This window comes from Mixophyes fleayi, chromosome 8 (genome assembly GCF_038048845.1).
Source record: "Mixophyes fleayi isolate aMixFle1 chromosome 8, aMixFle1.hap1, whole genome shotgun sequence".
Lineage (NCBI taxonomy): Eukaryota > Metazoa > Chordata > Amphibia > Anura > Limnodynastidae > Mixophyes > Mixophyes fleayi.
In genome coordinates this window covers 143,006,499-143,032,187 of record NC_134409.1, presented here as the reverse complement: position 1 = coordinate 143,032,187, position 25,689 = coordinate 143,006,499, and the positions used below count along the sequence as shown (strand labels likewise).

The window sequence follows — 25,689 nt, the reverse complement described above, 5'->3', positions numbered from 1 at the left end:
GGCAGCCTGGCAGCAGTCTGATTTGTTGCCTTGTTGCCTGTCTCCATTAGTTCAGTGACAGCCTGTCACTGAGATTTGAAGTCCCGATTAGCCCCGCCCCCTCCCGGCTGGTGAATGGGAGGGGGAAATAAGCTTACTCTCTGCAATAATTAGTATCCGGTCCTCCGCCCCCCTCTCGGCACTCCTGGGCAGGATGAGAGACTGTAATGAGAGCCAGCTACAGTGTCTCGTCTATGAGCAGAAAAAGTTTTGGTGCCAGGTGGAACTGCAGCTTTTCAATTTCGGCAAACTCCTGTGTTTCTGAAAGCTGCTCCAGCGTGCCAGGTCTGGCACGTGTGCCGGGGGTTGCCGACCCCTGGTATAGTGGTTATAGGTTTATCCCTGGTCATACAAGAAGGGATTCAGGTTGTCTTGCACCATTGTATCATACCATATCTTTATATCCACCATTGATACTCCAACATTCATTTAACTATTAGTGCACCTTAGGTAATTGAGCGCGATACGTTGGTTTTTGTATTTTGTCACTGTAATGTTACTGTTCCGCTCATAGGAATCTTGTCTCTCGTTGCGTTATGCTGCTATGTTATGTTTTACCCTTGTTAGGTATTGTTATTCGTATTATGTTTACCCTGTTGTGCTACCACGTATGGCACAGTGGAAGTTTTGTGGTGTCCTATAAATAAACAGTAATAAATAATATACTGGATTCAATTTTATGAAAGAGCAATGTCAGACTTGTCAGAGTGTTAAATATGTGCAATGATTGTAGAATTATTTTAATGTCTAACTATTTCAAGGAGTTTGACCAGTAACTGGATGTGACCATTTACATGACATTCTCTGGCTCACATCCAGTTACATGTTCTGCACTTTTATATCTCTCTCCTGCCAAGACCACTGGAAAAGAAACACATTTTTTTTTTCCCATCAGTGGATCTTGAAGGTATAGATATATAAAGTACATGAAATACATAAAGTGAGTGGCACAGGCCCTGATGCCAGCTGCTGTGATATAAATTGCCCATAGAGAAAGCATCTGTCTGGCACTTGCACCTTAATACTGGAGAGTAGGAACAGGTGGGTGGGCCGTGTACAGACCTACAGAAACACGCATATGTGCCAGTTAGGAGGCTACAGGGCATGTACACATACATGCTGATGATGACTTGGTGTAAGCCAGGCGTATGTGTGTGTGTATGTGTGTATGTGTATTGGAGATGCTCACTGATCCCCGTGTTTTGGTTTTGGTTGGTTTTGCAATTTTGTTTAAAAATCAATATTTTTGGGCATAAAATAACCGAATTTAGTGCTTCACCAGTTTCTTGGATAAGTAATGTAATTGTAAAGCTAATAAATTATGAAAAATAATTCTACACACAAACCATATTGTCTTCCTCTCCATCTATGCCTATTGGCAATGCAGCCATCGTCTTTGGGTGTATATTACACCCTACACTTATAGTTAATTATATAAAGAAATGGACAAAGGCTGTTTGGTTTCTGTCTCTATAGGCCCCCCTCCACTTGTAGAAAATAGTAAAAAATTCAGTCGTTATAGACTGTACAATATAAATTGAAATGGACAAAGACAGTTTGGGGTCAGTCTGTGTATGACACCCTACCCTTATTGAGAAATTGCCAAAACAGCAGCCTTTCAAGACTGTACGTGATATAGAAATGCCCCAAAGTCCTTTTCCTATTTGGGGGTAGATTGCACCCTACACTTATACTTATTTTTTGGGGGGTGTGTTTTTTTCCCTTACTTAAAAAGACTATGTACTTTTACATAGGCTTTACCAGATGACGTACAGGGAAGACTACCATCAGGACTGGTGCCTGCACCTGCTTGCTGATCCTGCTCTATTGTGGACTGCTTTGAATCCATTTTAATGAGCCCAAAGCACTAGTAGTGCAAAATATTGTATAAATACTGCTGCTAAATATGACTTTTGGCAGCCAGAAAAATTATTGTTTCACACTGGGGAATATGGGACACCCCAAAGCACTTGTAGTCCAAAATATTGAAAAAAATGCCTCCTCTATCCTCCTCTCTTCCTGCTCTAACAATTGCTAATAGAGTTGGTAATAAATAATAATAGAATTGAATAGAATTGAAATACTAATAGAAAGAATAAGGTGTACAATTATTGCTCTGTCCCTGCTCTAATACAGCCTGTGACCTAACCCTGCTCTCTCCCTCTGTCAAATAGCGATGGATTGCTGTGGAGGCGGGTATTTATGCATTTCAAATATTGCGAGAACCGAGCTCTGAGATCCGACTACGTCACGATGATGTTTTGCCTCGATTTCGATTCCGAACGGGCGGGAGAGTACCGAGCCTGCTCGGCTTGGTACTCGGATAGGCGAAATTCGGATGGGTTCGGTTCTCGGGGAACCGAGCCCGCCCATCTCTAATGTGTATGTATATGTGTACAGCTCTGCACATGGGCGGAAACTAGAGATGCTCACTGACCCCCGTGTTTTGGTTTTGGATCTGGATTACCTTCGTGTTTTGGTTTTGGGTTTGCTATTTTGATTAAAAATCAATGTTTTTGGACATAAAATAACCTAATTTAGTGCTCCACCTGTTTCTTGGATAAGTAAGGTAATTCTAAAGCTAATAAATTAGGAAGAAAACAGTTTAATCCCTGGTAGGCCGTCCTTAATTCTCCACACAAAACTGGTTGTCTTCCTCTTCATCTTTGCCTATTGGCAATTCAGCCATCGTCTTTGGGTCTCCACTTGTAGTTGAATAGAAAAAAAGCAGCCTGCATAGACTGTGGAATTAGAAAGTAAAAATAAATGAACCACAGTAGTTTGGTGGCTATCTATGCCCCCCCCCCCTCCACTTGTAGTTGAATAGAAAAAAAGTAGCCTGCAGAGACTGTGGAATTAGAAAGTAAAAATAAATGGACCAAGGTAGTTTGGTATCTGTCTGCATCAGATCCCCCTCTCCACTAGGAGTAAAATAGTAAAGTTTTCAGCCGTTATAGAGTCTAGAATATAAATAGAAATTGAGAAAGGCAATTTGGTATCTGTCTGCATCATAATCATCAACATCCTCATTAGTGCCCTCGTCGCCTATACAAATCTCCCCCTCATCCTCTTCTAATTCAAAAGTGGCATCCTCAATTGGTGTATCACCGACTACACTCGGACTGTTCAGGCACACATCAGAACTGCTGAAACGGCCCTTCTTTATGGGTACACTGTCACTAACAGAATGCTCACAATTAGATATACCACTGGTGGATGGACTCTCCCCAGGGATTGGTGTCATTTCTGATTCAGAGCATACATTATCCTCTAATGCCTTACTGTTTTCTTGCAGCTCGGCTTTCACGCGTAACAGTACTTGTGCACCACTTTTAGACTCCAAATTACTTGGTTTTGCTTTGTCACGAGTGTCCGTACAAGAAAAAGGCTCAGTAACATTTTTTGATCTGGCACTAATAGAGAAAGGCCAAGGCTTCATTCTTTCTTTGCAACTGCGTGTGTAGAATGGCATGTTGGCAATTTTTTTTTTATCGGCAGTTAACTTTTCCTCAGTTACACTTCTTTTGCGCTTCAACGCATTCATTTTTTTTTTTGGTGTGTGTTTTTTTGACTGATTTCAAAAGACTGTGTAGTTTGACATTGCCTTTCCCAGATGACGTACTGGGAACACTACCATCAGGACTGGTGACAGAACCTGGTTGCTGATTCTGCTCATATGTGGACTGCTTAGAATCCATTATGAGACCAACGCACTTGTAATGCTACAAAATGTTTTAGATACTTCTGACAAATATGACTTTTGACAGCCTGAAATATTAATGCAAATCCTCTATCCTCCTCTGTTCTCTATCGATTGTTAGCAGAATTGGAATCAGAATTGTATTGTCTGTCCCTGTTCTAATCAGCCTGTGATTACACCCTGCTCACTCCCTCTGTCAAATGGCGATGGATTGCTGTGGAGGCGGATATTTATAATTTTCAAGTATCACGAGAACTGAGCCCCGAGATCCGGCGACGTCATGATGACGTTCGGCCTCGTTTTGGAATCCGAGCAGGCGGGAAAGTACTATGTTCGGGTGGGTTTGGTTCTCGGGGAACCGAGCCCGCCCATCTCTAGCGGAAACGCGCTATTTTTTATGCATTTGTTTTGATTGAGTAATTTACACCCATTTTGTGTCCAAGTCTGCATCATGCCCACAGTGCTTAGCAATACTGTGCAGAGATTATACACAGGGTCGCAGTCTGAAAGCTGAATCACCTAGCAAATGCAACATCCCTGACTCTCAGGACACATGTAATACAGACAGTCCCTGTATCCCCTCACTCTCAGGACATATGTAATACAGACAGTCCCGGTGTCCCCTCACTCTCAGGACATATGTAATACAGACAGTCCCGGTGTCCCCTCACTCTCAGGACACGTGTAATACAGACAGTCCCGGAGTCCCCTCACTCTCAGGACATATGTAATACAGACAGTCCCGGAGTCCCCTCACTCTCAGGACATATGTAATACAGACAGTCCCGGTGTCCCCTCACTCTCAGGACACATGTAATACAGACAGTCCCTGTATCCCCTCACTCTCAGGACATATGTAATACAGACAGTCCCGGTGTCCCCTCACTCTCAGGACATATGTAATACAGACAGTCCCGGTGTCCCCTCACTCTCAGGACATATGTAATACAGACAGTCCCGGTGTCCCCTCACTCTCAGGACATATGTAATACAGACAGTCCCGGTGTCCCCTCACTCTCAGGACATATGTAATACAGACAGTCCCGGTGTCCCCTCACTCTCAGGACACATGTAATACAGACAGTCCCGGTGTCCCCTCACTCTCAGGACATATGTAATACAGACAGTCCCGGTGTCCCCTGATTCTCAGGACACATGTAATACAGACAGTCCCGGTGTCCCCTGATTCTCAGGACACATGTAATACAGACAGTCCCGGTGTCCCCTCACTCTCAGGACATATGTAATACAGACAGTCCCGGTGTCCCCTCACTCTCAGGACATATGTAATACAGACAGTCCCGGTGTCCCCTCACTCTCAAGACACATGTAATACAGACAGTCCCGGTGTCCCCTCACTCTCAGGACATATGTAATACAGACAGTCCCGGTGTCCCCTCACTCTCAGGACACATGTAATACAGACAGTCCCGGTGTCCCCTCACTCTCAGGACATATGTAATACAGACAGTCCCGGTGTCCCCTCACTCTCAGGACATATGTAATACAGACAGTCCCGGTGTCCCCTAACTCTCAGGACACATGTAATACAGACAGTCCCTGTATCCTCTCACTCTCAGGACATATGTAATACAGACAGTCCCGGTGTCCCCTCACTCTCAGGACACATGTAATACAGACAGTCCCGGTGTCCCCTCACTCTCAGGACACATGTAATACAGACAGTCCCGGTGTCCCCTCACTCTCAGGACACATGTAATACAGACAGTCCCGGTGTCCCCTCACTCTCAGGACACATGTAATACAGACAGTCCCGGTGTCCCCTCACTCTCAGGACACATGTAATACAGACAGTCCCGGTGTCCCCTCACTCTCAGGACACATGTTATACAGACAGTCCCTGTGTCCCCTGATTCTCAGGACATATGTAATACAGACAGTCCCTGTGTCCCCTCACTCTCAGGACATATGTAATACAGACAGTCCCGGTGTCCCCTCACTCTCAGGACATATGTAATACAGACAGTCCCGGTGTCCCCTCACTCTCAGGACATATGTAATACAGACAGTCCCGGTGTCCCCTCACTCTCAGGACACATGTAATACAGACAGTCCCGGTGTCCCCTCACTCTCAGGACATATGTAATACAGACAGTCCCGGTGTCCCCTCACTCTCAGGACATATGTAATACAGACAGTCCTGGTGTCCCCTGATTCTCAGGACACATGTAATACAGACAGTCCCGGTGTCCCCTCACTCTCAGGACATATGTAATACAGACAGTCCCGGTGTCCCCTCACTCTCATGAATAATTTAAGAGATAAATGAGGCTAATCCAAGTTGTATTTTGGGATAAAAACTAAAAACTTTAAATTAAGTAAGGGGTCTGGTTCTAAAGTGAAATAGGTTAGACATTGTAGTAATGTCGGTACTGTATCCCCAACCCTCCAAATGTTGCTGCAGATTTATTTTAGACTGGAAAGAGGGCAGACACCATGAATTGTGGTTGGCACATTTGTTCCAATGAGAAACCAGTGCAATTCTGCATTTATAATGATTCATAAATAACCATTTCTAACTCCTTCCAGTTTGTGTAACCTACATTATTTCACTTTGCCCCATCCACACCTTAAACCCAATTTTATTTCCAGGTCAAGTACCAGGGAAGCAGCCCATTGCCGAGGTGTATGGCGTACCTTTGGCAACACACCTCTCTCGATTTGAGTGTGAGATTGCTTTGCCTATATCTGCCTGTGTGAGGATGTTACTGACATATGGAATGCAGGAAGAGGTTCGTGTAGATAAAGAAGGTACCCTTCTGAAATGTGTGTATATTTGTGGGGGCACTCTATGCTGTGGACAGGACGGCTGGCAACTATTGGTTACAAGCAATACATGAGCGTGAGGAAAAACACGTGGGTGTGGTTTGTCTGATGTGGATGTGGTTTTATATAGTCAATCAAATGAAACACCCACCAGCTGCATCTCAATAATATCCAATACCTAGACTATTATGAAGACAGAGAGCATTCTAGTGACTGTTATACAATCCACAGAGCATTCTAGTGATCTGTATATAATACAAAGAGCATCTTAGTAAACAGAGAGCATTCTAGTGACCTCTATACAATATTCAGAGCATTCTAGTGATCTGTATATAATACAAAGAGCATCTTAGTAAACAGAGAGCATTCTAGTGACCTCTATACAATATACAGAGCATTCTAGTGATCTGACTACTAGTGAAAACACAGTGCATATTATAGAGACCCAGATTTCTGGCTTCTCTGTAGTAAATGCACATCCCCCCTAATATCTGTTGGTCACAAAATGCAGTCCCCTGATTGCTGGTGGTGAACCAAATTAATTACTTACCTCTCCTACAGTGCCATGCTGTCTCTTGACACGCTGAAAATAAGCTTGGTTGTGCCGGGTCCATCCCAGTGCCATCCATCAATCAGCATGCTATGAGCCATCATATCCAGTAACCACAGCCCAGAGACAGACAGAGGTCATAAGGCAGAGTCATAACGTACCTTAGGGGGCAAGAATCTTCAGAATTCCTCTCCCCAGTAAGGCTAGGGTGGGGGTACCTTTACCCCAGGATCTGAACTCCCCCCATCCCCCGTCCCCCGCGCCCCCTGCACCTAGATTGTCAGTGAACGGGGAACCCATAAGGAACTATTGCACCCTCAGACCCAAGTGAAAAAAAAACACACAAAAATAAAAGTCCAGGTGACGAAACAGGAGGTGAAATCAAGAAATTAGTGGTTACAGCCAAGTCTCAAGGCTGAGCTATTCTAAAATTTATCCTGCCCAGCCATAAGGCCAGAGCAAATTATGTGATGTGTAGCAAAGAAAAGGTAGGAAAATCTGCATTGTGCTCTACTCTGTCACGTGAAGCTCCCGCAGTGAGTTTCCAGCACCCTCGGGTTGCCACCTTGTGGGCACATAGATCCTGAGCTTTCTCAGCTACCTTGGTTCTGGCCAGAGGACCAAGGTAGCCTGTCCATGATCAGAGGGGTCACCACTCCCTCCTAGGTCAGGACTCCAGCAGGGATGCCAGGTTTAGTTGTAGTCATATGTTCATCTTCTTTTGCCAGGGTCTGTTTCGATTGGCTGCAGGGGCCTCCGTTCTGAAGAAACTTAAGGCCAGTCTCGGTGCAGGTGACAGTGACTTGGCTGAATTTGTGTCCGAACCTCATGCAGTGGCAGGTAGATAAATTATATTCTTGGAAGACTTTCTGCTGGACCCTTTGTTACAGTTTGTGTTCCGATTCTCCTTCTCTTCTGGACAACAGGTGATATTCTGACTTTTCATCTTCTATTGGCTCATTTTATATACAGCTCTCCTTCTCTATCTTAATGTCTTCCCCTCGCCCTTATGATGACATCTCTTCTGTTAATTGCTCGCTCAAAACTCACTGTTCTAAACTTGTCTCTAGGTGCACTAAAGTCATATCTCAGGGAGCTTCCAGAACCATTGATGACATCTGAACTCTTTGATGATTGGATGAAAGCTGCCAGGTAGAGAATACTATTACTCTATATACTGTGGATACATTTTCTGTCAGACACCATATACTGTCATATCTGCTTTCTCTTTCAGCATCAAAGATCCAGAAATACATCGGGAGAGTTACAGAGAGGTCTGCAAGAAGCTACCGCCCGAAAACTACAACAACCTCCGGTATGAAGCTCAAATATTACCTAATAGGTGAACACTAAGATAAATGACCATGCTCACTTGTTGTAACTTGAAAATGAATAATAATTAGAATAGTAATTGAGTTATGTACAGTTTTCTCACTGGGTTAGAGGGACAATATCTCTGAATTGACTAGAGCAGTGGTTCCCAAACTTTTGGAGTTCGTGGCACCCTTAGAGTCTCCATAATTTTTTCAAGGCACCCCTACAAAATAATTACTGAGCAGTCCTGTTTTAAAAGTAATTGGGTCAAAAAATTGTAATAAGTATTTAGGTGAGGACAGAAATACTTATTTAGTTGTATGCAAAAATGCCCCCTTGCATCCAGGCACTCTGCCCCCCCCCCCCCTGCATCCAGACACTCTGCCCCCTGTCCCTCTGCCCTCTATCACGCTGCCAACAGTCCCTCTCCCCTCTCTCACGCTGCCACCAGTCCCTCTGCCCTCTCTCACGCTGCCACCAGTCCCTCTGCCTTGTCACACTGTCCCCCTCCTCTGCCACGCTGTCCCCCTCCTCTGTCCGCTCCTCTGCCACGCTGTCCCCCTCCTCTGCCACGCTGTCACGATCCCTCTCACTCTGCCCCCTCTGCCGCTCTCCAGCCGTAGATAAAAAAAAGAACACAAAAACTTACCAATCCATGTGGCGCCTGGACCCAGCATCCTCCTCTCTCACGCAGCTGTCACTGATGACACTGATGACAAGCTGCGTGAGAGAGGAGGATGCTGGGTACCGGCGCCGCATGGATTGGTAAGTTTTTGTGTACTTTTTTTTTTATCTATGGCTGGCTCGGGGCACCCCTGTGACAGCGCCGCGGCACCCCTGGGAGCCGCGGCGCACACTTTGGGAACCGCTGGACTAGAGTGTAGCCTACCTTAACAATGTCCTGCCAACCCTAAGGACAGGAGACTGCAGCATGCAGCGCCCCCAACATATATATTTACAGGGGCGGATTGGCAAATCATAATGGCCCTGTAAAAAACTCAGAAAGTGGCCTCATGTAGGTGGAACTAAATCAACTGTAGGCAGGGTTAGCATGCCATTATCCTAAGCCACATCAGTGGTAGACGAGACCAATGCAACACGCACTGTTACGCAGAGTTTCAGCAATGACAGTAGGTGAACCTAACACACATGTAGGCGAAGCATTGCACTCGTAGGTAGGGCAAATAGAAGTAGGTAGAGTCAGCACAGTGGGGGGCGTACATGGTTATGTTTGTGGTGTAGCTTTATCCAGCAGCAGGCAGTTCCCAGGGTTAGCACTGAAGCTATAATACCCTGGGAAGCCCGTGCTGTTGCATGAAATCTGATCACTGTAAGACATATCACTGTCACATACAGTGTAAATCTCTCACTGGTTTTAAATTCTCCCTAGCAGTATAAAAGTAGAATCCTCTGCCTAACTGTACTCAAAACTCAACCATGGTGGTGGGCATAAAGGAGGTTCTACCCTCCAAGTGCCCACTGTATCACTTCTTGGGGGCTTGAGTGACTTTCACAGATAAAATACAGTACACTTGTAAATATACTGTAACCGGCTTAGGGGGACAGGTGCCATCTCCAGGGGTAGTGTACAACAGCAGAGAAGTCACACAAGTCAGATCCTTGTAGCCTGTCTGGCTTGGTGCTACTCAGTCCAGAGGTGCGGAGTCTAAAGAGGCAGATGGTTTTTGCAAGGGACCCCTGCAAGGAGGTGTAGACTTTGCGGCTTCTGCCCCGCAGGTGGCGTTCCTCTGAGTGAGTGCCAGACGAGACCAGTAGAGAGAACCCAGAGACTGGGAAAAGTGATGATCCAATGGAGACTGAAAGAGGCCTGATGGTCTGAAGGCTGCTGGAAATTAGGAGCACAGGAGGGCAGCAGAAGGAGGGACCACTTGGGAATGACTGCAGAGTCTGCTGGAACACAGGGAGTGATAGTCTGTGGGAGGTATGCAAACCACAGTGGTTAGCTGCAGAGTTGCTGGAGACAAGGAGCGATAATCTGCAGCAGATATGGAGACCACCAGGGGAGGACTAGCAGATTTCAGCCTGGGGGGGCAAGCACACAGCAGCGGCCCATCCTTAAAGCATGGTTTTTGGTACAATATATGTTTATCTATATAAAAAGAGGCTATTGTAGTGTTGCTTAATCCATATATATATTTTTATGCCCAGGCCCAGAGCTGGATTAAGGCTCTGGGGGGCCTGGGCACTTTAGACAGGATAACCCCCTATGATGTAACATGGTTATCATTTTAGACAAATACACAGGCAATACTGTGTGCGCTACTGTTAGGTGCTCACAGTTCTGCCTTCACGAGCAGTACACGTTGAAGTGGCACATACCTCCCAACTGTCTTAAGCTGTAACAGATTACTGGATTACTACTACTAATCTTGATTAGCGCTGGTTTACCTGAGGTGCGGAGTCTAACGATCTCCCCGGTGTTCACCAAGAACCGCCGCAAGGCAGGGTGGGCTTCGCTGCCAGGAGTCGCAGGTCGCGGTCCTCAGGTTCGCCCCAAGATATAGTGCAGCGGAGTGGAGCGGAAGATGCGGAGTCAATCAAGCTGGTTCGCTACACAGGAATGGAGGCAGGCAGAAACAGGAGGCAAACACGGAGTCAATCAGGCCGGGGTCGGTACACGGGTCACAAGAATAGAGGGATAGTCAGCAAGCCGGGTGGGTACACAGGAGTTGGAGAGCCAGAATAGTCAAACAGACAGAGGTCACAACACAGGCAGACACAGGAGACTGGAAGGCAAAGCAATCCACGAAGCACAGGAGCCAGGAACAGGTAAGTGTTGCTCTGACACTCAGCGAGTGTCAGAGTGATCTTTAAATACTGACGGGGATTCAAAATCCCCGCCTCTAGGTTGCTGTCACGTGACTGCCTCCGAGTTGTGGTCACGTGATCGCTGGATGCGGAAGTGCGGCTGCCGGAAGGCGGGGACAGGTAAGTCCGTTACATAAGAGAAACAGTCACCCAAATTCGGGACTGCCCCACCAGATTCAGGACAGTTGGCAGACTGTCCTGCTCCCTCCTACCTGTCTTGTCACTGTCACCACTTGTGGCTGCTGGTTACTTTAGCTCATTTGCTGGTTGTCTGGATCCTGGAATGTTGGAGGCCCTATTTGGGGGAAAAAATGGGTACATGAAATTTAGAAAACTCCAACCAGTCCCGATGTTAAATCAATAGCACTCACGTTTTATAATTAGGCCTCTCTCCAGCCACAATATTAAAATAATATTCACATTTGTTAAATATATCTCTTTCTCTCCAACCAACCCTGACATTAGATAGCAAGCACATTTAATATATAAACCTATTTCCCTCCCTCCAAACAGCCCCAGCAATAATTTAAATAGCAATTTAATAAATATTACTATTTCCCACAACAATCACAGCATTAAATAATTAATAATCATATTTAATAAATAGATCTCATTTTCCACAACCAGCCCACAATTAATAAATAGCTCCTAAACCACCCCAGCATTAAATTAAAGGTCTAATTACCCCATTATAAATTCATAGGCCCCACTATTAAATGAAATTGCACCACCATCACCCCACAAATAAAATAGCACCCAATAAGTAGCCCACACCTGCACTCCACAATTAAATTAATAGCCTACCTCCCACATTATATTAAGACCCCCCTCCCTTCCACACTACTTTCATTTATTGCCCCTCCCCCCACACACACACAGCATTCATTTATTGGCCCCCATGCACTTTGCATTCATTTACTGGCCCTTCTCTCACTCTCTCACACACACACACACACACACACACACACACCAAACTGGCCATACATATATATATATATATATACACACACACACACACATACAATATGCTGCCACACATACACAATGCTACTGACACTCATACCTACAAGATGCTGCTTGCAGACACACACCCCGCCCTTACCTTGTTCTATCCGCGCCGCGCGCTCTGCAGTCTTCTGACATGGGATGGCACCTATCACGCGGTGCGCGTCCAATATCACAACAGAAGCCGGCCTATTGGGAGGGAGGATGGCCTTTCGGCAGCAGCCAATGAGAAAGTGGCTGGTCCTGGAGAAGGGGCCAGCCACCAACTAAGTGAAGTTAGGGCCGGCCCAAAATAGTGTTTTTGGGTCCGGCCCGGGGGACATCTGTTAGGTCCGCGGGTCTGATGTGTGACAGTTTGGGTACAAATGGTCTCAACCAGTTATATTAAGCAGAAACAAACAAAGAAAACTTCAAAATAAACACCTTGCCTATCTGGCACTAACTAAACATATGTCATTCCTGACTATAAAAACCTAAACAAAACATAAGAATTTCCAGCTTTCTTTTTTAGAGACTCGGCAGTTCCTTCCCAAAGGCAGAGCAGCAACTCAGACTGAGACTGGAATTCTTTTAAACACCTCTCTCAGGTGCAACTATTACCAGTCTGCTGTCAGACTGTCAAAAAAGAAGTCCTGGACTGGGCTTTGTAAATGGAGCCCACCCTACTCTCTTTATTTACACCCCAGGGATGCTTACTAGTTTTTACCTAAAGCTGAACACACTCTTTGGGAAGTCCCTTCCTATGCAAAACAATTAGGTCACAAACCTAGGACAAACAGATCTGCTCCAAAACATTATTCCAGTGTTGTTGTCACAATAACTATAATTAACTAGCTATAGACGCTAGCATCAAGAATTCCAACAAATGCGAACATTCAATGTTTTAAAGACAAACGTAGCATGTCAGAAACTACACTAAAGTGGGAGATTTAGTTTCCTCTGCTCACACTTGAGTTTACAATTGCACCTCCTATTAATGCCATCTGAGTCTTCCCTGAGTCTTGCCACTTAGACATACAGAATCATCTTACTGGAGTCCAAATTTTCCCTTGTAGTATAAAACACAGATTGCATTGCCTGCCTCCTCCAACCCAGATTTTAGTGTGTCCAGCCATGGTGTTAGGAATGCCCTGCCCCCAAGAAGAGGTTCCAACATCCTAATGCCCCCTGTACCACTTCATGAGGGCAAGGGTCACTTTCAAACATAAAAAACACATACTTTTAAATAGAACTGTTATTACTTGTAAACACTAGTATGAACAATTCAACAGATGCTTTTTATTGTTTTTAAACAGAAACACTCCCATGAATATGCCATGCAAAATGTATTGCAAATAAGACAAAGCAGAATTTATACTGTTTTGCATAATAATATGCCCTGTCCTACAAGGTATACAACACGGAGAGATTCCTAGTGACATTCAAAATAGAGAAGTTCCTAGTGCTAATATAGTACCATATAATACAGAGAGCATCCCAGTGACCGCCAAACAATAAGGACAGCATCTTATTTCCCACCATGCAATATAGCGAGCATTCTAGTGGCTACCATACAATGCAGAGAGCATCCAAGTCAGAGATAGTCAAAATAGAGTACAACCTAGTTACTACTATACAATATATAAGGCACCCTAGTGACCACATAAAATACAAAGAGCAGATATTCAACACAGAGAGCATTTAGTGATATATATATATATTTAATACAGAGAGCATCCTAGTGACAGCCATGCAATACAGAGAGAATATACGTTATTTCCATATCTCAGAGATAAGCCCCCTCTGGCTACTCCCTGATTAGACATCTTATCATATATTCCAACAGTTATACAATATATCACCTCTATTTTGTCAGGAACCTTCTCCTGAACACCTTTATCTGTCACAAACCTCCCTATGCGCACTTGTGACTTGGAAGCTTACTGTAAGGGAACACACAGGATTTCAGACCAAATCTCACACTCACCTCTTTCTCTAAGGCTACAGATTTACTGGTCCCTTTCCCAACACAGACACCCGCTTCCACACCTCTTGGTCAACTGCCACCAGTTACGTATAAGGCAGTAGCAGACATATGACTCAATTATAAAATTGCGCACACTCTGTGCTCTAGTAGCCAAACAGTTAACACTTCACACTCTTGTTTCTAAAGAGTTAACCCAGCCAAGCAATCTCTCTCTTCTAAAAAGGCAATGGATTTGTTTAAAACAATAAGGACATGGACTATTACATTTTTAGATTTAATAAACAAAAAGTACAATGCTCATAGGTTAATATAAAAAGACAATTAATGAACAATTGACATAACATACACAAGCAAAACAGTTTAAAATAAAAAGGGATTCAATTCAGAGTATAATTTACATAGAAGTGGTATATTCTGAGCCAAGGGAAATTGGCTTGAAGATGGACAGCTTATCAACGAATGATTGATTTCCCAAAAGACTAACAATTTATCCCTTCACAAACACAGGTTTTTAAGCAAAATGAAATGGGACGGCATTCACAGGGCAATGTGGATGCTAACAGGGCCACCTTTTTGGGCATGATGGGCAGGTGCCCGGGGGCCCCACGGGCAAGGGGGCCCCATAGGCAGGGCTCTTAAGTAGAATAAATAATCCTGCAAAAGAAAAAACCTGCAAAAAAAAAACTACAAGGGTCACTGAGCAAGTATATCTCTCTATCTCTATCTCTCTCTCTATATATATTATATATATATATATATAATATAATATATATATATATATATATATATATATATATATATATATATATATATATATATATATATATATATATATATATATGGGACCGGGTGCACTGCTTTGCCCGGGGGCCCATAATGTTGTTAAGATGGCCCTGGATGCTAATATGGGGGGCAGAAACGTACCTTGGGTGTCACCTACTGTTTGTTCAAAATAATTTCTGAAGTTTTGACCTTTGGGAAACTTTTCTCAGATATATCCCAGAGACATAACTTCCCCTTCAATAAACCGGTCATAACTTACCGCACATTTAAATTCCAAATATGATGGGAATTTAACAATCTGACATACTTTCCCAAAGACATGTGATTATAGCTGTTCCCTGGTACCACTAGTAAGTATAATTCACAACCCAGGTGTGGTTTTTGCCCCTCAGTGTGCTCCTCACTTTTTTTTTTTCCAAAATATGAAATATGAAGGCATTTTCTTTGAAGTTCATATTTCTATATACCTGCATAATGAGCCTGCAGGTTTTACCTTGGTCTCCAAGATTCTCACCTAGGCATATGACTCTCCCTAATTACACTTAGTGGTTCTTTTGTGTTAACAATACCTATTGAAAGGAAGTCAATTAGGAAGTGGAATACATGATCAAAACAATGGATGTCTAGGATCTGCATATATTAAGCTGGTCTCCTCCCAAAGAGTCTGCTCAATCTAATTACCTCCTACTGGACTTATTAACCAAATGTTTTAAAAAGGGAAAAAAACATTTATCTGAGGGGAAAATCATGTTCACTTTTATGTATCAATGCAATATTTTATTTGGGCCCTGACATTTAATATTCTATTTCATCATATCAGATTTATGCCGTCATCATGACACCATACAATACAGAGAGGATCCTAGTAACCTATATACAATAAAGAGAGCATCCTAGTGTCTGCCATACAATACAGAAAGCATCCCAGTGATTGCCATGCAATATAGAGAGCATCCTAGTGACCACTATACAATACAGAGAGGATCCTAGTAACCTATATACAATAAAGAGAGCATCCTAGTGTCTGCCATACAATACAGAGAGTATCCAAGTTGCAGATATTGAATACATAGTGAATCCTAGTAACATATTTAATACAGAGAGCATCATATTGACTGCCATATAATGCAGAGAGCATCCAAGTGGCAGATAGTCAATACAGAGAGCATCCTAGCAATATATTCAATACATCCTACAATACAATACATATACAATACATTGAGCATCTAAGTGAACGCATAGAATACAGAGAGCAATCAAGTGGCAAATTTTTAATACAGAGAGCATCCTATTGACCGTCATACAATGCAGAGAGCTTCCCAGTGATTGCCATACAATCATCATCATCATTTATTTATATAGCGCCACTGATTCTGCAGCGCTGTACAAAGAACTCATTCACATCAGTCCCTGCCCCATTGGAGCTTACAGTCTAAATTCCCTTACACAGACACACACAGACAAACAGAGAGAGACTAGGTTCAATTTTGATATCAGCCATTTAACCTCCTAGTATGTTTTTGGAGTGCAGAGAGTATCCTAGTGACCGGCATACAATACAGAGAACATTATAGTGACCGCACAGAATACAGACTACAAGTTGCAGATATTTAATACAGAGTGCATCCTATTGACCGTCATACAATACAGAGAAACACCTGTGGCAGGGAGTTAGGGAAGGAAGCAAACCAATGTCAGGACTGGCCACTAATAAGCCAGGCTGGCCCTAAGTTAGAATATATACATAAATCAGATATTAAATGTTATGAAAATACATAAAGCGGCCCCATGAGTCACCAAGCGCTAGATTTACTAAACTGCGGTTTGGAAAAGTGGAGATGTTGCCTATAGCAACCAATCAAATTCTAGCTTTCATTTATTTAGTGCATGCTACAAAATGACAGCTAGAATATGATTGGTTGCTATAGGCAACATCTCCACTTTTTCAAACCTGCAGTTTAGTAAATATACCCCCAAATGTTACAGAAAACTCCTGATGAAGCCTCTGTATATTTGTGTTCCTGAAAAATCCTGAGCAAATCTGAGTAATGGACAAATAGGCACACTTGTACACAAAAAGAACCATTGCAGGTTTGTGCTTTTTGTGGTTTCTAAATGATCCTGAATTAGCCACTTTTCACCCCTTTGTCCTGCTGCATGTAACTTCTCTGACCTCTGGAGCTATGACAGTGATTGACGATCATCGCTGGCACAGTGGTATGTGGAGTCTGGAGCGACATATCATACTGTTTCTCCATTATTGCCCATAAATTTGTATCATGAAACCACTTACATAGTTTTACAATGTCATGTAACTGTTATGTTACTACTTAGATACCTAATAAAGTTTTTGGCAACGCTGGCTGAACACCAAGAAGTAAACAAAATGACACCAAGCAATATAGCAATTGTGCTGGGTCCAAACCTCCTATGGGCCAGAAATGAAGGGTAAGTGTGTATAACTAGATCAGTAGTTTAATCCTCAGTGTGACTCCTCTCTCCTTATATCATCCTCATCCTTACCTTATTGCAGGGATCCATCTATGCTGGATATAGCTTCTGCTTTTCCAATCCTGGTGGTGAGCGTGGTTGAAGGTTTGATAAATTGTGCTTCAGAAGTCTTCCCAGGAGGTAGGTGGACTGATGACAGCAAACTGGTCTATATGTGACAGGACATTATAGAGGGGGTTGGGTACCTCTTAACAATGTCTGGACCCCGCAGGCTAAGTGTTTAAACACTTAACCACACATGGCTGCTTTAAATTAACATTAATGTAGGGCGCACTGACGTGAAACTGAAGTGCCGGACAGCTGGCTCTTCGGAATGACTGCCTGTCAGCATGCGCTGCCGTCGGAAAAGCTGGTTCTTCGGTTTTCAGATAAGTCTGTTTATATTAGATTAGTTTTTTGCTCAAATCGGAATTTTGGTGTAGGTGTCAAGCATGTCGGGGTTCTCGTCACCGTTAAGACGATTACCACCGACCAGAGGAAGGAGAGCTGTATGTAAACACGGGTCAGGACGGTATAGAGGAACCCAGCACTATCACATATAGTACATTACTGTGTATTAGAGGGAGGAGAGCTGTATGTAACACGGGTCTATATGTGACAGGACGGTATAGAGGAACCCAGCACTATCACATATAGCACATTACTGTGTATTAGAGGGAGGAGAGCTGTATGTAACACAGGTCTATATGTGACAGGACAGTATAGAGGAACCCAGCACTATCACATATAGCACATTACTGTGTATTAGAGGGAGGAGAGCTGTAAGGAAACTAGAGATGGGCGGGCTCGGTTCTCCGAGATCCGAACCCGCCCGAACTTTGCCTATCCGAGTACCGAGCCGCTCAGGACTCTCCCGCCCGTTCGGAATCTAAATCGAGCCAAAACGTCATTGTATCTCAGGGCTCGGTTCTCGCGATATTTGAAATGCATAATACCCGCCTCCACACCAATCCATCGCCATTTGACAGAGGGAGAGAGCAGGGTTAGGTCACAGGCTGTATTAGAGCAGAGACAAAGCAATAATTGTATACCTTATTCTTTCAATTATTATTGCAATTCTGATACCAATTCTATTAGCAATTGTTAGAGCAGGAAGAGAGGAGGATAGAGGAGGCTTTTTTTTCAATATTTTGCACTACAAGTGCTTTGGGGTGTCCCATATTTCCCAGTGTGAAACAATAATGTTTCTGGCTGCCAAAAGTCATATTTAGCAGCAGTATCTATACAATATTTTGCACTACAAGTGCTTTGGGGTTTTCCATATTCCCCAGTGTGAAACAATAATTTTTCTGGCTGCAAAAATCCATATCTAGCAGCACTGTCTATTGAATATTTTGTACTACAAGTGCTTTTGGCTCATTAAAATGGATTCAAAGCAGTCCACAATAGAGCAGGATCAGCAAGCAGGTGCTGGCACCAGTCCTGATGGTAGTCTTCCTTGTACGCCATCTGGTAAAGACTATGTAAAAGTACATAGTCTTTTTAAATCAGGGAAAAAAACACACCCAAAAAAATATAAGTATCAGTATAAGTAAAAGTATAGGGTGCAATCTACCTTCAAATAGGAAAGTGACTTGGGGCATTTCTATATCACGTACAGTCTTGAAAGGCTGCTGTTTTGGCAATTTCTCAATAAGGGTAGGGTGTCATACACAGATTGATCCCAAACTGGCTTTGTCCATTTCAATTTATATTGTACAGTCTATTCAGTTGAATTTTTTACTATTTTCTACAAGTGTAGGGGGGCCTATAGAGACAGAAACCAAACAGCCTTTTTCCATTTCTTTATATATTTAACTATAAGTGTAGGGTGTAATATACACCCAAAGACGATGGCTGCATTGCCAATAGGCATAGATGGAGAGGAAGACAATATGGTTTGTGTGTAGAATTATTTTTCATAATTTATTAGCTTTACAATTACATTACTTATCCAAGAAACTGGTGAAACACTAAATTCGGTTATTTTACGCCAAAAAAATGATTTTTAAACAAAATTGCAAAACAAAACCAAAACCAAAACACGCAAGGGTGGTTTTGCCAAAACCCATAGGTAATCCAGATCAAAAACCAAAACCAAAACATGGGGGTCAGTGAGCATCTCTAATGGAAACACAGGTCTTTATGTGACAGGACAGTATAGAGGAGCCCAGCACTATCACATATAGCACATTACTGTGTATTAGAGGCAGGAGAGCTGTATGTAACACAGGTCTATATGTGACAGGACAGTATAGAGGAACCCAGCACTATCACATATAACACATTACTGTGTATTAGAGGGAGGAGAGCTGTATGTAACACAGGTCTATATGTGACAGGACAGTATAGAGGAGCCCAGCACTATCACATATAGCACATTACTGTGTATTAGAGGTAAGAGCGCTGTATGGAAACCTGGGTCTATTCCCATAGTCGCGAAGAATGATCAGCCCCATGAAGTTTATATAACTCTCTTAGTACTGGACTGCTAGCTAAGAGGTGGAAACACAGAGCTTAACCAATAGGTTTATGCAATAATCACAGTTCTATATTGATATGAACCATCACCTTTTGTTAGTGCTATCTAACCTGTAAAATATAATTGTACATCATCCTGAGTTGTTACCACACAAATTGAATCCTAAGCACAAACAAAGTGTTATAATGTGTGGTTTCTGTCCAGTTCCTATGCAAGGACGTCTTTGTTCCCTTCTTTGCTTTGTGGATCTCTGTTTCTGTGTATAATTTTCTGCCCTGAGTACAGACAAGGGTCTTTGTTCCCTTCTTTGCTTTGTGGATCTCTGTTTCTGTATATAATTTTCTGCCCTGAGTACAGACAAGGGTCTTTGTTCCCTTCTTTGCTTTGTGGATCTCTGTTTCTGTATATAATTTTCTGCCCTGAGTACAGAATATTTTACTTCCAGATTCCGGGGGTCATTTCAGTCTTTATTCAAATTTTACCATTCAAATGTTTTTCATTTTACAGACGTAGATTTTGGGGTTCCAGAAGACTCTTTGATTGCAATTGCACGTCCACCACAGAACCAGGTTCGATTGAAACCTGAAAATCTCCAGAAATCTGTTTCCCCACCACCAGACAACTTGGAAAAGTGAGTGGTCGCAGTTTATGATCACAGAGGCCCCATTTAACCATTCTGCCCTCACATTCTTCATCTGTATAATAGTAGTCATAAAGCTAATTACATTCTGTCAAACTTATGGAAGGTTGTGCCCCCATTTGGAGTTATAGATCCTTTTATAGATCCTTTTAACCTTTATCTTTGATAAAATTCCCATTTTGATATTTGTCATTCTCAGAGATGCTGAAATTGAAGAACAAGTTTCTATCATATCAAATCCCATAAAGCCAGTGACCCCAACTGAAGAGGGCAGTAATACACTCGCACCAGTGGAATTGAGTCCAGCAACAGCACGTAAAGGTGAGAAGAGAGCCGTGACGTATACAGTCATATGTATCAGAATCGCAACGTTTCAACAAAGTATTGTCCGTATCTAGAACTTCACTAAAACAAAGGGCAATAATGGTAATGTTGGAAAACACTTCAGAGCATATGACAAATGAAACAACATTTAGGGCTAGATTTACTAAAGGGCGGTTTTGAAACCGCCGGATTTACGGAAGCACAACCTGCCGTTAAAACAGACAGAATTTACAATATTCAAAACCACCACTTTACAAATTGTCTTCCTGATTTTAACAATGATGAACATACAAACCACCAGATTTACTAAGCTGGGGTTTTCAAACCTGCTGCAAAACCGCCATCCAAATGGCCAAAATGAAATGAGGTGGTTGTGAGTGGAGAGATTGTTCAAACTGCTGCTACCATTCTGAACATAAGACATAAAGTGGCTTCTCTTTCTATTACTCCCGACCAATATAGTTATGGGGTCCTCTACTCAGCATCATGAAGTCATATCACATCTAGAGATGCTCGGGCTCGGTTTTCAGAAAACAGAACCCACCGGAACTTAGGGGGATCCAAGTAGGCTCGCGAGCTGGCTCGGTGCTTTTGCGCGTCCTCGGATCTGAATTGAGGCAAAATGTCATTGTTGCGTTGTCGGATCTGGCAGGTTTTGGATTCCATAAGTACCTCCGTCCCCTGGAGATCCAGCACCATTGCTCACACAGAAACAGGGGTAGCAGTGTTCCTGTTACTCTCCAGTCTCCAGTGACATTGCTCAGTGCCATTGCTCACACAGAAACAGGGGTAGCAGTGTTCCTGTTACTCTCCAGTCTCCAGTGACATTGCTCAGTGCCATTGCTCACACAGAAACAGGGGTAGCAGTGTTCCTGCCACTCTTCAGTCTCCAGTCACATTGCTCAGTGCCATTGCTCACACAGAAACAGGAGAGGTAGCAGTGTTCTTGTCACTCTCCAGTCTCCAGGGCCATTGCTCAGTGCTATTACTCACACAGAAACAGGAGGGGTAGCAGTGTTCTTGTCACTTGACAAAAATTGACTGGAAATGACTGGAAATTAAGTAATTGAGATTAATAATAATAATGTAGGAACAAAAAAAGAGCCAAATTATGTGATTTTAGAAAAAAAAAATAGGGATTTTAGAAGAAAAAAAATAGGGATCCAAAACAAGCGAGGGTGGTTTTGCCAAAACCAAAACACAAAGTTAATTCAGATCCAAAACCAAAACACGGGGGTTAGTGAACATCTCTAATCATTTCATAGCCACAATATCTGATCTGTCCCCCGTCAGTATACAGAGGTCTAAATCGTAGATTTCTGGCATCTTTGCCTGAATTATATATACATTAATTTCAGAGCCTTAACTAGACATTGTAGTGCCCTGGGCAAGACAGAAAACTGGTGCCCCCATCGCTCTTGCAACCCCACTCCTGCCTTAACGCAACAATGCCGTTCTCCAACACTGCGCCTCCGACCTGTTCTTGGTGCTGCCGTCGGTGTCTTAAGCTCAGTTGCTGCTAGGCCATATCCTGAAATGCTGGGCTCCTGTTTGGAAAAAAGAATTATTATTCACCCCCTGGAAAATAGAAGCAGTTAGTGAACAATATAAATCCCCCCAACCTGCCGGACATTAAATCAATAGTTTTCACTCAAATCAGCCCAAAAATGTAATTGATAGCATTCACATTGAATAAATATGCTTATTTTCCCATATTGTGCTAGCACTGAATTAAATTACTAGCACCTTCTTACTCCCAACATTAAATTAGTAGCATTACCGTTTAATAACCAGACGTATCCCCCCTCACCAACCCCAACATTAAATTAATACCATTCACTTTTACTAGAAAGCCCTATTTTCCCCACCAGCCCCAACTGCAACGCTGCGTGATCAGGGAGCCCGCGCCTTCCTCGTTCTACCAGCTCTCTGACACTGTGCAGCTGTAGCTCTGTGCTGGCACCCTATGGCACATACAGTAATGTTTACCTGGGGAGCTGGTGATTGGCAGAGTACGGCTGGCTAATTTTAGCCCAGGGGGCAAGACTCAACTTAGCAGCCTATTAGGAACATTTTAAAGGAAGGAAAAAAATGCAGATGACCCAGCCCAAGGTAGCCCACTATGGGACTGGCCCAGATGCCCACCTGCCCAGCATGCGCCGGGTGATTGGGAATAAACAGGCAGGTGTTGCTCGCCCTCAGCCTTGCACTCTGGGCAGCCACACTGACCACACCACCCTTGTTACAGCCCAGACTCATTTTATACCCATTTATTTACAAATCATATAGCTGGCTGGATATGTTGGCTACAGTTACACCCTGGTCACATGGACTGTATGGCTAAAGATACACCCCCATTGGTCATATGGTCTTTATGGCTACAGTTACACCCCCATTGGTCACATGGTCTGTATGGCTACAGTTACACCCCTGGTCACATGGTCTGTATGGCTATAGTTATACCCCCGGTCACATGGACTGTATGGCTAAAGATACACCCCCATTGGTCATATGGTCTTTATGGCTATAGTTACACCCCCATTGGTCACATGGTCTGTATGGCTACAGTTACACCCCTGGTCACATGGTCTGTATGGCTATAGTTACACCCCTGGACACATGGACTGTATGGCTAAAGATACACCCCCATTGTTCACATGGACTGTATGGCTATAGTTACACCCCTGGACACATGGACTGTATTGCTAAAAATACACCCCCATTGTTCACATGGTCTGTATGGCTATAGTTACATCCCCGGTCACATGGTCTGTATGGCTATAGTTACACCCCCATTGATCACATAGTCTGTATGGCTATAGTTACACCCCTGGTCACATGGTCTGTATGGCTATAGTTACACCCCTGGTCACATGGTCTGTATGGCTGTAGTTACCCCGTGGTCACATGGTCTGTATGGCTATAGTTACACCCTGTGGTCACATGGTCTGTATGGCTATAGTTACACCCCTGGACACATGGACTGTATTGCTAAAAATACACCCCCATTGTTCACATGGTCTGTATGGCTGTAGTTACACCCCCATTGATCACATAGTCTGTATGGCTATAGTTACACCCTGGTCACATGGTCTGTATGGCTAAAGATACACCCCCAATTGGTCGCGTGGTACATAGAACCAGACACCATCATGGCCTCAGTATCTTGCAGATCTATGCACCATAGTGAACCCCATTGTGCTTATTATTTGCATTGGCTCCTAGTACCCCATCTTTTTACAAATATTACCCCCTCCTTTTAGAATGTCAGCGCCCTGTGTCTCGTGTCTGACCACTCTTTGTCTTTGTCCTTATTTTGTCTTATGCTGAATTATGTTTGTATGCCATGTGATTTGTTCTGTTAATTGCATCCATGAATTGATTATTCTGTTTATCTGTAGCCATTGTTCTTATTGGTATGTACTTATGTAATCTTGTGATTTTGTTGTATCTATTTGTGGAACTGTGGAATCCCTACGCCCGAAGAGTCATGGCGGGGCAGGGAAGGGATGTTCTAAAGTAGGCAATGTACTGTGAAGGCGCGTTTGGGCAATTGTGTATGGATTCAGACTGGGAGGTATTTTTTGATACAGCTGAAAAAACGCTTTTATGTGATGGCAGTCAGGGGCAGGTGTAAGTAGTGTATTATAACACTCGAACCGCTTGTAATTAGGCGGTTTAGAAATGATTCGCTGATGCTTATTGAGACTTTGCAGATATTCGCCCATAGATTAGGATTTGCTGAGTGAGTAAAGACAAATAAAATCAGTTTGGTTTTTTTGGACACATATCAGGAAGTTGTTCCGTTATTTTCTAGGTTATTCAAGGTTAAATGATGCTTCATAGCACTTACGTTGGTAACATAAAATAAAGCTGGACATGCCGATGAGGAGTGTCTTGTCAAGTGGACACATCGGCTACTCATTCAGACCTGAACGCACCCTTCCAATCTGCGTATGACTTTTTCAATTGAGACTTACGCTTATCATTACATTCCAGTCTGAATCAGGCCAATAGTCTGTATTTCTGTCAGGTATATGAGATGACTGTATAAGATCCTCCTTCTAAACAAGAATTCTTTCTGCTGTAGTGAAGAGACCGGCTCCTTTACGTCCTAGTGTCCCTCCACCTATGCAGCCTCGTGGAGCCACCAATAGTGACACTTCTGACGACTTCCAGAGCCCCAGACCCATTCCTAGAAGAAATGTTGGTGGCAGCCTCAAAGTACCGAACATGCCCCCACCTAATCCACCACAGGGTTCTAATGTAAAACCTGATGGAGGTGATACAGAGTCATCAAAAAAAACACCTCCCAGACCACTGCCAAGAAATCGGATTCAGTCTACAGACAACTGAAGTGAGCAATGGTTCCAGCCATTCATTCAGGACCAGAGCTGCTGAATAGTTTGCCGGAATGCCTCAACTTCCAATGGAATATCACTGGTGGTTACAGAACAAGCAAAGTGTTAAACACATGTCCATGGCTGCACTGACAAGATCTACATTTATTTAGTATATAATATTATTAAAATATGTTCTTTCTGAAACATGGGCCTGGCGCTAGTGTTTATTGAAATAAAGTGTTTGAATGTCATGGTTTTCATGTTGACATTTGGAAGGGGTCTGGATCATCCCCATGGTGTTGGGATTACCAGGGAGGCTTAACTTTAGGTGCAAATGTCTGTAGTCAAGAGCTTCAAGGCAAAGGATTAATATTTTGTGGGTGTACATGATAAGCAACTCCATTAAAAGTGTCAATAACTGTACAACCCCATGTACT

The 25,689-nt window shown here is 43.3% G+C and overlaps 1 protein-coding gene across 1 annotated transcript in view; it reads left to right on the top strand.

Moving 5' to 3' along the window:
* Positions 1-25,456, top strand: part of SH3BP1 (SH3 domain binding protein 1) — a 68,450-nt gene extending 42,994 nt beyond the window's left edge. Inside the window, exons 10-18 of the mRNA XM_075183959.1 lie at positions 6,353-6,492; positions 7,805-7,916; positions 8,147-8,228; positions 8,311-8,391; positions 17,308-17,421; positions 17,507-17,604; positions 20,453-20,576; positions 20,785-20,906; positions 25,000-25,456. Of these exons, the coding sequence (XP_075040060.1) occupies positions 6,353-6,492; positions 7,805-7,916; positions 8,147-8,228; positions 8,311-8,391; positions 17,308-17,421; positions 17,507-17,604; positions 20,453-20,576; positions 20,785-20,906; positions 25,000-25,265 (1,139 nt within the window). The 3' untranslated portion in view covers positions 25,266-25,456. The remainder of the gene's footprint in view (positions 1-6,352; positions 6,493-7,804; positions 7,917-8,146; positions 8,229-8,310; positions 8,392-17,307; positions 17,422-17,506; positions 17,605-20,452; positions 20,577-20,784; positions 20,907-24,999) is intronic.
* The last annotated feature ends 233 nt before the right edge of the window (positions 25,457-25,689 follow it).